Source organism: Sphaeramia orbicularis, chromosome 4, assembly GCF_902148855.1.
Source record: "Sphaeramia orbicularis chromosome 4, fSphaOr1.1, whole genome shotgun sequence".
Lineage (NCBI taxonomy): Eukaryota > Metazoa > Chordata > Actinopteri > Kurtiformes > Apogonidae > Sphaeramia > Sphaeramia orbicularis.
The window spans coordinates 27,090,402-27,102,943 of record NC_043960.1 but is presented as its reverse complement, the minus strand read 5'-3'; the positions used below and the strand labels follow the sequence as shown (position 1 = coordinate 27,102,943).

General features: G+C 38.4%; 1 protein-coding gene across 5 annotated transcripts in view; it reads left to right on the top strand.

Annotated features, from left to right (window-relative positions):
* The window catches only part of mcf2l2 (MCF.2 cell line derived transforming sequence-like 2), a 241,474-nt gene that overhangs the window by 174,372 nt on the left and 54,560 nt on the right, over positions 1-12,542 (top strand). For all 5 annotated transcript variants that reach the window (XM_030133254.1, XM_030133256.1, XM_030133255.1 and 2 more), the window contains exons 24-25: positions 814-906; positions 3,599-3,677. In XM_030133254.1, coding sequence (XP_029989114.1) covers positions 814-906; positions 3,599-3,677 — 172 coding nt within the window. The remainder of the gene's footprint in view (positions 1-813; positions 907-3,598; positions 3,678-12,542) is intronic.

Sequence of the window (12,542 nt, the reverse complement as noted above, 5' to 3'; positions counted from 1 at the left end):
CATTTTTATTTGACGCATGCATAAAAAAATCTGTATGTAACATGGTAAAAAGGACATGAAAATTATACGCTACTATTTTTTTGAATATCTTTTTATCCTCTCAAAGGTGTATTTTGGGTATCAAAGTAAATATGCAAGGCAGAGTGATTCACAAAAATGACCGCTGTTGCAAAATCACGGGTGATTTATTTGTGGTTAAATGGGCAGGTTCTGCATGTAACGCAAGTGGACACGATGAGTTACACACGAAACCTGGAATGAGACTGAGATTCATGAACAACCTGCATGTCTGGATTAGAAAAACCACTAAAATAATCATATTTAACACAGTGTCTGTATTTATAGCGGTATATAAGACCATTTCAAATGATGTTTTCCAGATCAAATGCACTGACACCTAGGTAGCTTTTCCTGTCGCAATTTTGGTCCTATTTTTGGCCCCAATATTTGATTCAAAATTCATTACTTTTGGGATGGCTCAGAGGAAGTGTATAATTTTTTTTTTTTTTTTTTTGCATTTATCTGAAGTCATCATTAGATACATCCTGGGTGGAAATATGTCTAAATTTCTCTTTTATTATTGGGTCTAAAAAGTTGCCAAAGATACCAAAATAAACCCAGTTTCATGGACAGACTCATATGTAGAATCCCCAGAGCCATCGAGGAATCCTGAGCATTTAATATGATGCACAGTACGTTGTCAGCCTCATACTTAAGGATGTATTAATGTAAATATTTACCTCAGCTTGTTGGAATGTGCTCCGTTTGTGTTGACGTCCTCGTACTGAAGGTATCCTGTCTGTTTCTGTGCAGATGAGCGCTGTGGGCATCACAGAGAACGTCAAAGGAGACAGCAAGAAGTTTGAGGTGTGGTACAACGGCAGAGAGGAGGTCTACATCATCCAGGTATGGAGACACATCCACCATACAGGGGTTGGACAAAATAATGGAAACACCTTCACCTCAAGATGATAATGCCCCAATCCATACAGCTAGAATTGTTAAAGAATGGCATGAGGAACATTCTAATGAAGTTGAGCATCTCGTATGGCCGGCACAGTCCCCAGACCTCAACATTACTGAGCATTTATGGTCAGTTTTAGACATTCAAGTAAGATGTCGATTTCCACCGCCATCGTCTCTAAAAGAGTTGGAGGGTATTCTAACTGAAGAATGGCTTAAAATTCCTTTGGAAACAATTCACAAGTTGTATGAATCAATACCTCGGAGAATTGAGGCTGTAATTGCCGCAAAAGGCGGACCTACACCATATTAAATTATATTTTGTTGATTTTTTAAGGTGTTTCCATTATTTTGTCCAACCCCTGTATGTATCCACTCTTACACTTCACACACGGGCATGAAATTATACATTTGTCGCTGTTTTTGTTTCAGAAAATCTTCCACATTTGATCACATCTGGTCCAAATTTGGTACAGTTTTCCTTCAGTGTTCATTAGTTTTATTTTTCATTCCTGTTTGGTTGATTTCAGTTTAGTCTGAGTCACTTTTCATGGTTGAGAACTTGACTGATTTTACACAAGAGTTTCAGGTGTTTTGAGGAAAACCTTATTTTATAGAAAGAAGAAAATGAAGAAAGCCATTTTTTTATACTTTATATTTTTTTTTTTTTAATTATTTTATTTTATTTCAGTTACTAGAATTATTTCTTCACTGCTAGTTTGAACTTTAGTAGTAGTTTTTCTCTAAATGTAATTACTATTTTATTCTTTTTATGTGGGTTTAAAATAAAGCCCTACTCACACAGAACTCCTATAATCTCTGGACCTCCTTCCACGGATAAAAATTAACCTCCTTGGTCTCTGGATAAGCATGTGTTTTTATTTATTTATTTATTTTTTTCAATTTAATTTACCGACATTATTCCCTGATTATGATGTCAACAGCAGGCTCGAAAAAAAAAAAAGGTCTCCTATTTTATCAATTACAATATCATCCATCTCAGTGTCTTTTCTGAAGGATTATAATTTTTTCTTTTAGTGAGTCGGTCTTCATGCTTTATTATAACATGAGCCTCCTGAAACTCCACCCACATAGTTCTAAATCTTTACGTAGCTTTTCAACTAGGAAACTGGTTGAAAATATCGTAGGTAGTTTGATGTTTTTTGAGTTTAATTTAAAGATTACAGACATGACAAACGATACAGGATCCAGATCACAGATGACCTCCACACTTCTTACACATTACCATAGATCCACAGGTTGTTCTACAGAGTGTATCGGAAAAAAGTAGACTCTAAGAAAAAAAACAGCAAAAAACCAAAATGCAAAGACATTTTGAAAATCTGGTCATATGTATTTATTGATCATGTAATTCTCCCTTGATTGACACCAGTGTCCTGGGTCAGTTTTTATGCTTCAGTGAACAACGCTCATTTGAATTGTGCAAAATAAAAGTCTTTTGTGCATGGAAGTGTAAGGGTTAATATGAGATCTGTCGCCATGGATGACAAGTTCCATTGGTCTTTTACTTGCATACATAAAAACAGGAAAAAAAAAATCCATGTTAACCCCCTACCATTGATACACAGATTTCATATTAATGACAGGTTCGAGTCTATCATGCCAAACGCAAGGAGTTAATGCTGTTAGTGAGGATTCTTTAAGCTTGTTTTGAGCTGATCATTTAAAATTTTAAACATTTCAGTCAGCATATGTTATTCCTTGCATCATCTGGGTGTTCCCTCTTGGTAATTTCATTACAAGTGGAACTCCTGAGGCAGGACAGGGGCATGATAAGGCGTACCGTCGCAGATATGTTGAAGAGGGCACACATTTCTGTGGCAAGGAACGGGGCCCATGTGGAAGACTAAACGTACTGGAATCCTTCCACTAATGGAAGTGAGTGCCTTCAATTCAAATCCTGAAGTGTAAAACCCAGATCTGGACTCACTGAGAAAATTTTGAGATGAATTTTCAGTTTCTCACCGATGTGTGAAATCTTTGTGTCGATGGTAGGGGGTTAACATGTAATTATTTTCTTACTGTTTTATGTATGCAAGTAAAAGACCAATGGAACTCGTCATCCATGGTGACAGATCTCATATTAACCCTTACACTTCCATGCCCAAAAGACTTTTATTTTGCACAGTTCTTTTCTTTTCCTTTTCCTTGATTTTGCACAGTTCAAATTAACATTGATCACTGAAGCATGAAAACTAACCCAGGACACTGGTGTCAATCAAAGGAGAATTACATGGTCAAGAAACGCATATGACCAGATTTTCAAAATGTCTTCATATTTTGGTTTTATGTTGTTTTCTGTCTGAGAGTCTACTTTTTTCTGATACACCCTGTAGTACAACCTGTGTGAAAAGGGTTTCAAACATGTCATTTGAGGTGGCATTTTCCTGTCTTGGCTTTATATTTGAATTTGAATTGAAAACTCTAGGCCAGATGTTGTTGCTCTGCACTGATCTTTCTCCCATCCACCTCATGGGGTCAGTGTTGCACCACAGAGCTCCTCCATTAAACCATATCTCACTCAGTAAAACAGCATTAGTGTTGAGAGACCCTTGTTGTAACTATATACTGCTTGACTTTTTCTTCTTTCTTACGTGTGCGTATCCTTCTCCAGGCTCCTTCCATGGATGTGAAAAATATGTGGGTGTCAGAGATCCGTAAAGTTCTTACAGGCCAGCTAGAGGCATGCAGAGGTATGCACACACACACAATCACACTCAGGCACTTGAGAATATTTCCTCCTGTGTTTATTACAACTTCGTTTCCAGCTTGATTTACATTAGAGTGCAGGCATGACGCTTGTCATCTATCAGCATCTGCACAATTTACATACAATGTCCTACTGACGCACACTGCATATTCACTGATCTGTGCCCAGACATTTCCCCTCAAAATATGCTCCTCAATGCATTGAAATTATTGGTGTTTATTTTCATATTCGTATTCATTTGGTTTGTACTCCATCTCCCCCTGTCCTAGTGCTCTGTCATTATTTTTTGCTGCAACAACTCAATTTCTTTCTGTTATCGTGAAAATTTTCTTGTCAGCACCAGTATCTATCAACACATCTCAGAGTCATCCTTCGCTGCAAACTGAAGATAGGCTTGTCATTCTCTTGTAGCATCTTGCCAAGTCAGGGAAATGTTCTTTTTCTAAAACTGCCTGTGAACTGCACTATGCACCGACTCTATAATTTCAATTTACAGTATAAACATAACTATGGAGACACAAAGGCGTCATCATGTCTGGAACATATACGATACAATGGAATGTGTCTTTTCAAACCACTGTAGTCAAAACTAATGGATATAAATGTGACTTTTTTAGAATTAACCACATAAAATAAAAAAGTCTAATTTTACTTCTTTTACCAATTCTGCGACATTGATTCACTAATAAACAAATATGCATTTTATCTTGCAAAAATGTACCCATCTGATAAATACTTGAAGTAAGTACAAAAAGATAAGTACAAAAGATATCCTGGAAGGACAAAAATACTTTTTGGTACAATCTTAGTCTTTAGAGCACACAGGCAGGTGTCTGTATATAACAAAATCAGCTGTGCCAAATAATGCACCTTCTTAAATTTCTTTACATACATAATAATGGATTAGATTTATTTATCGCTTTTCAATGAACGTATACTCAAAGCGGATACAGTTGATCCATTATTCATTCACTCATACTCTGGTGTCTTGCCCAAGGACACAACACCACATGACTGGGACAGAGCAGGCTTTGAACCTCCAACCCTTCAGTTATTGGATGACCCCCTCTACCTCCAGAGCTACAGCCGCCCATATATAGATCAAATGATGCTCTGCGCATTATATTTTGGGCTGTTTTAGCTTTAAATTCTAATTTTATAAATGTATCACTCATCTCTGCATTAATGCACCCCCATAGGAATCATATGCAGTTCTAAATAAGGCAGTCTATAGTTTTTCATCATACTTTTTTTTTTTTGTTTGTTTGTTTGGGGTTTTTTGCCTTTATTTAACCAGGAAATCCTCATTGAGATTAAGAATCTCTTTTTCAAGAATGTCCTGGCCAAGATGGGCAGCAGTACATTAAATAGTTACAGACACAGACTTTCATACATAAAACGAATACATAAACAGCACATAGACAAGTCAAACCTTCCAAAGTCAACTTTGCAAAAAGTGCTCATGAAATGTAGACAAAGTGTGTCAGGTAAAACATCTGCAGCCAGATGTCTCCCTCTCTAAGTCATACAACGTCCTTTTAAAAGTGTCCAATGAAAGCAGATCTTTAAGTTTCAGGTCTTTTTGTAGTTCATTCCAGGTGAATGGGGCCGCATACCTGAAGGCCTTTTTCCCCTGTTCAGTTCTAACTTTAGGAACAGACAACAAGAAAAGATCCTGAGAACAAAGATTATAAGCGTCTGTGGTTCTCCAACTGATGTAGGTCAGAAGGTAGGATGGGAACAGACCTAGAATAGACTTATCAATTAAAATACGCCAGTGACTCAGTCTGCGAGCTGACAAAGAGGACCATCCTACATGATCATAAAGCAGACAATGATGGGTAAGAGATTTAAAACTGGTGATGAACCTCAGAGCTCCATGATACAGTGTCCAGTGACCGTAAGCTATGGGTGGAGGCATGCATATACAAGACATCACCGTAGTCCAACACAGACAAAAACGTAGCTGAAACCAATCTCCTCCTTGATTCAAAAGACAGACATGATTTGATTCGAAAGACGAAGCCAAGTTTTAGTTTTAGTTTTTTAACAAGCTGCTGAATATGCACAGAAAAAGAAAGGGAGCTGCCAATATGATACCAAATGCCAAAATATTTATAGGTCTGGACGAGTTCTATCTGATGTATGAAAAACATGTTGAATTTGTTTAATAGGATTTTATAAATGTGTATCATTGCTAAATAAAATACAGCATTTACCAACCACTCTGTTTGTTGCATTTTAGGGTATTTGTAAAAGAAAGGGCATATGTGTTAAATTTTGGCAAGAGATTATCCCTGCAGTTTTAACGGAGAGAATATGAGCGTATGAAAGTGTTGAACTGCAATGATCCAGTGAATAATCACTGCTGCTCACAGGAACTTATGTAACAAACAGCAGAAGCCACACTGACCTTAGAGCAGCGCACTGCAGATGAAAAACAACCACAACTAAAATGCAATCTGAGGAGAACTGATTATACTCCATTACTGCTGACATTCACTCCACTTCTAAGCTTTACGGCGCTTTCAAAGAACTTTATCAAACACTGTAGAAAATCTAAGCAAAATGATCTCGGACAATGCATCACACCTTATCAAGGAACCTGAAAGACATCTTCTGCTGCCTGCTAAATGCCTGCAGAAAAATAGCTTTTATAAATGTGAAATTTTTGAATATATCTGTCTGGTTCTTCGATGCATATTTATTAGTTTAGTTTAGGAGTATATTAATATGCAGTGCTGTAAAAGCAGCCTGCAATACTAACAAAAAACAGATTATATCAATTTTCTCTTATCAGAATCTCATGGTGCCTTTAACTATGTGTTCCTTCTTTTAACTATACATTTACCTATATTTATGTACTTATAAACACACAGTAAATGTCTTCCACGTAATTCCCAGTACAGATGTCACAGACACCATTTTCTCACCAAGGTCTGCAGCTTATTTGTGTTTTAAGTAGAATTTTGTAGTTGTATTTTGAGATCACTGGCAGCTCACTTTTCTAGTATCTGACTTTGCATTCTCCATTTAGTGCAATTTCATGAAATAACCATACATTATCTATGTGAATTCTATGATATTTCAGAGTCACTATTCAACAAAACAATGTGGTTGATTCAAAGATTAAACAAAGCGTACTGGCAGTACTTCTGTCAAGGCAACCTTATGCTAATGCTGATGCTGATCTTCAGTAGGTGATGTCCTTTAGTCTAACACAGACACTTTAGCTTGACCCTATTCAAAGTGATGCTGCCACTATTCTCTGACATTCAGCAAAATAAATCCATATGAAACCAGTGTAGACAGCCACTAGATGCCTGCTCCTTTTGACTTCCATTCACAAACTCATCACCTTCTGTCGAAAAATGCTTCTTCCTAGATAAGAACTTAAGTGTAGGCTTTTGTTTATTGAGTAAAACATTTTTTGCTAACGGACCATTTACACCTGTTAGTTACACTAACAAGCCCAACAGTTTGCCTGTTGTCCCCATGTCTGCGTGGGATGTCTCCAGGTCCTCCTGCTTCCCCCTCCATCCAAACACATGCACCTTAACTGGTCAGTCCCAGTCATCTGTATGTGTGAATGTCGACACATCTAAGGCGAGCCCCACCTGGAATAGGCTTCCACAACCCCTGACCCTCTCGTGGACTGAGCAATGTTTCAAAGTTTTCTTGTATTTAGTTATGATACCTGGTCTATTAGCATAACAAAGCTACATCAACTAATGTTATTAATTCTGTATTGCACTGTGTGTACTGTATGTCAACTGGCCTTCCTAATTAGCGTTCATATGTGGACATTATAACTGTATGTGTCAAAACTACTATATCTTGATTGTATTTCTGAGCCAATGGTGCATGTTTCCAGTAAGTTAGAGGTTTCATTAATTTGGTACAGCCTTATCTAGTGTGCAGTTAGCCTGCTAATTAGGCCTGTTAGCATTACTCGGTCCCTTTATACCTAGCTATGTTGTTTTGGAGTGTGGTCAGTACTTTCAGTGAGTTAGTGTTGTGTAGAAAATTTCCCCCCTCTTCCCCATTTGTACACTGTTGTCCAAATATGGTAACGTCTGGCTCCAAAAGTACAAGATGGCGACACCCAAATGCCAAACTCAAAGCTTGAAATCAGTAGCCTGGGAACCAGGCGCATCTGCCTCAGAGCAAATGTTCATTTGCTCTGGCAGATCTGACTGGCACTGCTCCCATTCAGGCTGATTTCTACTGAGTCTATGTTGGATAGAGTCAATCACAGCCATTTATCTGATATGGGGTGGGTCATATGTGGTCTGATACAATGGCAGCCCGCCACCTGTGACTGCTACCTGTCACCACTGCTTTGGCCCATAACCGCTGGGCTGATTAGCTGTAGGTCTGTCCAGTTGTTTTAATAGACACTGATCAGAATTTGGTGATAATGTGTCTTGGAAGCAAGGGTGTAGTGGGGGTGGGGGTGGGGAGCTGTCACTGACTGCCCTCCGCAGGGACAAGAACTGCCCCCCACAGGACAAACTCTGTCCCCCTGTGAAACGCCCTGTCCAGCCTGCCGGAGCTGAACGGATGGTGTTTGACAGTCACGGACCAACCTCCCCGGTCCGACAATATTTTTCTGCATGCCCCAAACAAGCAAAATGCCCACCCACCCACCCATGACATTCTGGTTACACCTCTGCTTGGAAGTCAAAAATGAAGAGCAGCCAGACTAATTCTCTTTAAGTATTAGTTTAGCAGTGACAGGCTACCAACACAGCAGGCCATAAACCAATGGGTGCCTTTTGATCCTTTTGATTCCCAGACTTAGAGCAGTTATATCATGTCACAGAACAAGTAATATTTTTTTTTTGCCCTAACACATGCACAGTCTATGAATATGCATAAAAGCACAGATACACACATCTGTCGGAGTCTCTTTTCCTTCTCTGTCTCTGATTCTGTCCTCTCTTTCTTGCCATATATTTCTACCTCTCTCGGCATCGGTCGTCCACAGTTCCACTCTGTGGTCCTGACTGACAGGAAAACCACCCTCTGTGAGCCTCACACACCGGCCGACTGACAACCTCCGTGTGTGTGGGAGTGTGTGGGCACCTGTGTGTGTGTGTGTGTGTGTGTGTGTGTGTGTGAGCGGACTGACTAATGACACACCACCCTGTCATGAAGCCTGGAGAGCAGAGGATGTAGAAGGCTCAGACGGTCCGGCACAGCGAGGGAGTGTGTGATTTACACCTCTGACTCCACGCGAGGACGATATAGAGGAAAGACGAGAAGAGGGAATGAAATTGGTCTGGGAAAAAGGAGAAGGAGGAGATTGAAAGTGATGGGGAGAGGAGAGAATGGGGTGAAGGAATGATGGGTGGAAGGAGACAAAGAGAAAGAAACTGAAATAGAGGAGGAGATTTTCAGAGCGGAGATGGAGGGTGAGAGGCAACACAGAGCAGAATGAAAGAAGGCTCAGAGACAGGAACATGAAGGGAAGGAGGGGCGAGCGAAGGGACAACAGTGGGTGGAGAACGAGGAACTGCACTCATTTCACCTCAGTGTCCTGAGAGAATGAATGAAGAGAAAATAAATGAAACCCTCTTGAAATCACATTACTTACTGAATCTACTCAGTCGCATGGAGGTGACTTCCTGCCAGAACTTGACCAATAATAAACAATAAATAAACAGTAAATAGAAACAATGAACCAACAGAAATAGAATAAGTATTATATATATTCTTTACTCAAGTAGAGCTACAGAAACATCAAGTAAAAGTATGGATTCATCTTCTTAAGTTAAAATACAAGCTCTGAAATGTAATCAAAGAGTAAATTAGCTTTGCTCTTTCTGAACAAACCCATTGAAGCTCACATCATCCATATCAGTTTAATGTTTCCTTAAAAAGATGATGCCTTTTCTCCATGGTCAAGTCTCCTCTTGTCTCTTTTGTCTTGTTACATCTTTTGCGTGACTACGTCTGCCATGTTTGATGTACGTCGCTCTATACACCATGGGGTCATATTTTCTATGCTTCTGTCCCATCGATCAGAAGCTGAAATTGTGAAATGATGCATAATAATGATATAGTGATTGTCAAACATAAAGTAACAAGGTTGAAATGAATAAAAATGTAGGGAGCGTGAAGTGCAGTTTAACCCATAAGGACCCAGTGTGACTATTGTGGCAGTTCCCAAATGAATTTTTCTCTCTATTTGACCTTTCCTGAGTGATTTATTGCAATTTATTATAATATTATTTTCTGAATTTTGCTTTTTTTTTTCCCAGTGAAAATCACCTATTTTCCTTTGTTAAATTGACTGATCATGTAGATGTTCATAAAAGCTCAGAGTAAAGTCAAAGGTTATTGTATCAAAACAGGAAAAAACTGAAAAAAGTGACTTTTTCAGTAAAATATATCATTAACTGAACATAAACCAAGTGTCTCCATTCACTGTCATTGATCCAACTCTATGGGTTTTACTGGTGAATCAATGTTGTAGAACATGACAGTATTTCCACGGTAACTACAGAGCCTCTGAACGTCCAAATGGGTCATATCTGATGACCATGAAAAGATGACAAACTGCATTTTACATCAATTATTTACATGTATTGATAGAATTAGTGGATCAGCAGGTATTAAACATTTTTAGATCAGTAGATGGTTTTGGTTGTCGGTGGCTGTTTGGGTCTTTATGGGATAGTGTAGGCAGCAAAAGTAAAAAGTGATCAGAAAACCAAAAACTTAAGTAATATAATGTACATCATTACTTCCCACCTACTTCCCATTAGTTGTGTTTTACAAATACAAACCCCACCTATTGTGCAATATAAGATTAATATATCATACCTCAGAAACAGTTTTTAAATTTGTTACCTCTGTTATCACATTTGATTCCTTCAAGGATTCAGGATTTTGTTGATTCGTTTCTGCAAAATTATATTAGAGTTCATCACGCAATGCAATTGAAAATCTTCTTTCAAGCAATCTTGAATAAAGGCTTTTTATTGGCTGCTATTATCACTTTTCATGGTTTTCATTAACATGACCTTGATTTGAGTTTAAGTTGAACTATATTCCTGATTTAAAGGTCAAGAATGAAGCAGTGAGAACTATGAGAGATGGAAAATAATAAGTGTTAAGAAGGAATTTATTCCATTTTGTCAACAATTATGGAAATATTTAACCTGAGAGACCTCATGATGAATACTTAACAGCAATTTCAAAAGAATCTATAATATATCTTACATGCACAAGATACAGACTCAGATGACATTTTAATTTAAAAAGTGCTTTGTGAAGATGTGATTGTACAAAGCCAGAATCCCTCTGAGAGCTCAAGGTTTTTTGCAGAAACATCATACAAACTGTGCTGAAGCAAAAATTCAGGATTTGTTCTTGATGCCTGCAATACCCGCTTATGAACAATCCTTCTTTGCAGTGCAATAAAAACAATTAGAAAAGATGAGACTTTCCTTCGGTGATATCTGTGTGGAAATCAGGCCATTAGGGTGAAATAACTTATATGAAACAGCAAGAAGATGGAAAAATTATAATATAAAATATTAATAATATGTGTACCTTACACTTTTTTTTGCATTCACCCATTCCAGTTTGGAATAGATTAATTCTGAGCTGTTCATACAAGAGAGCAGGAGTGGGCACATACGTGTATGGATTCAGAGTAAATTCTTAAATATCAGAAATTTACCATTAAATATAAATAATAACAGCCTTGTTCCAATCCACAGAACATCAGTCATTTCATAACCCACTATGCTGCATTAAATCTCTTTTTAACCTTTTACGATCCACCCTTTTCACACAACCTGCTATCTAACCTAAACTAATCTAACAAAAAAAAAACTCATTTGGGTTTCTTTAAATCGGTCAGTCGTCTTGGTCAGTGTTAAAGACACTGTCACTACAGTGGGGTGAACTTCATGTAAGGGAGGAGAATTAGAGCTGGTAACCAAAATTAGGTTCCTGTTCCTATAAGAACTTTTTTTTTTCTATTGGTTCGGAAGGAGTATAGTGTTGTGTGCCAGGTTCTGCATATTACATAGGAGCGAACATGCATCACTTTGTCAACAGGATGAAAAATGGTCAGAAAGGACAGTTAAACCTATGAACGAGGTGTGTATTTGTTGGTTGCTTGGACAGTGATGTGTTAGAGGAGAGTAATTGTACGTAGATTCAGTTGTTCTCTTGATGATCATCAGTAGCCCCTTTTACAGAGCACTACTCTTGCAGGAATATTTCATTCAATATGTCATGGCTCTGTAACACCTCTGGAGGTAGTAACAGAGCCATGATAAAGGTGGAATCATGATTCTGGAATGCTGTGTAAAAGGAACACCTCTCGTTCTGCAACCAAGGTGTCGTTTTGATGACGTATTGTGTGTGCGACCTCCGCGCTGTGGGGATTTAAAAATGAGCACAGTAAACAAACATATCAACACGTCCAGAAAGATGTTGAACTGGGGAGACGCCGAGATCCGCAAGCTGTTGTCACTTTGGGCGGAGGACTCTATCCATGCGAACATTTGTGGAACAGTGAAAGATGGGCCGACTCTGGAGAGGTTAGCAACACTGCTATGCTCAGGGTATTTTTGATGCGAACATGACACATCACAGTATGTGTTGTGTCACCGCCCCTTTGATTCCAGAACACAGGTCCACTGTGTAAAAGTCCAGCCTGTCTCACCTCTGTTACTCCTTTGGCTTGGCTGTGGAAATCGCAATGGTGGAAAAAAGGTGGGATCACCATCTCATCTTTTTTTCCGGGGTCTCTGTGTAAAAGTGGCTAATAAGTCATATATACTAATACACAAGCATGAATAGTCAGTATATTATACAGTATATG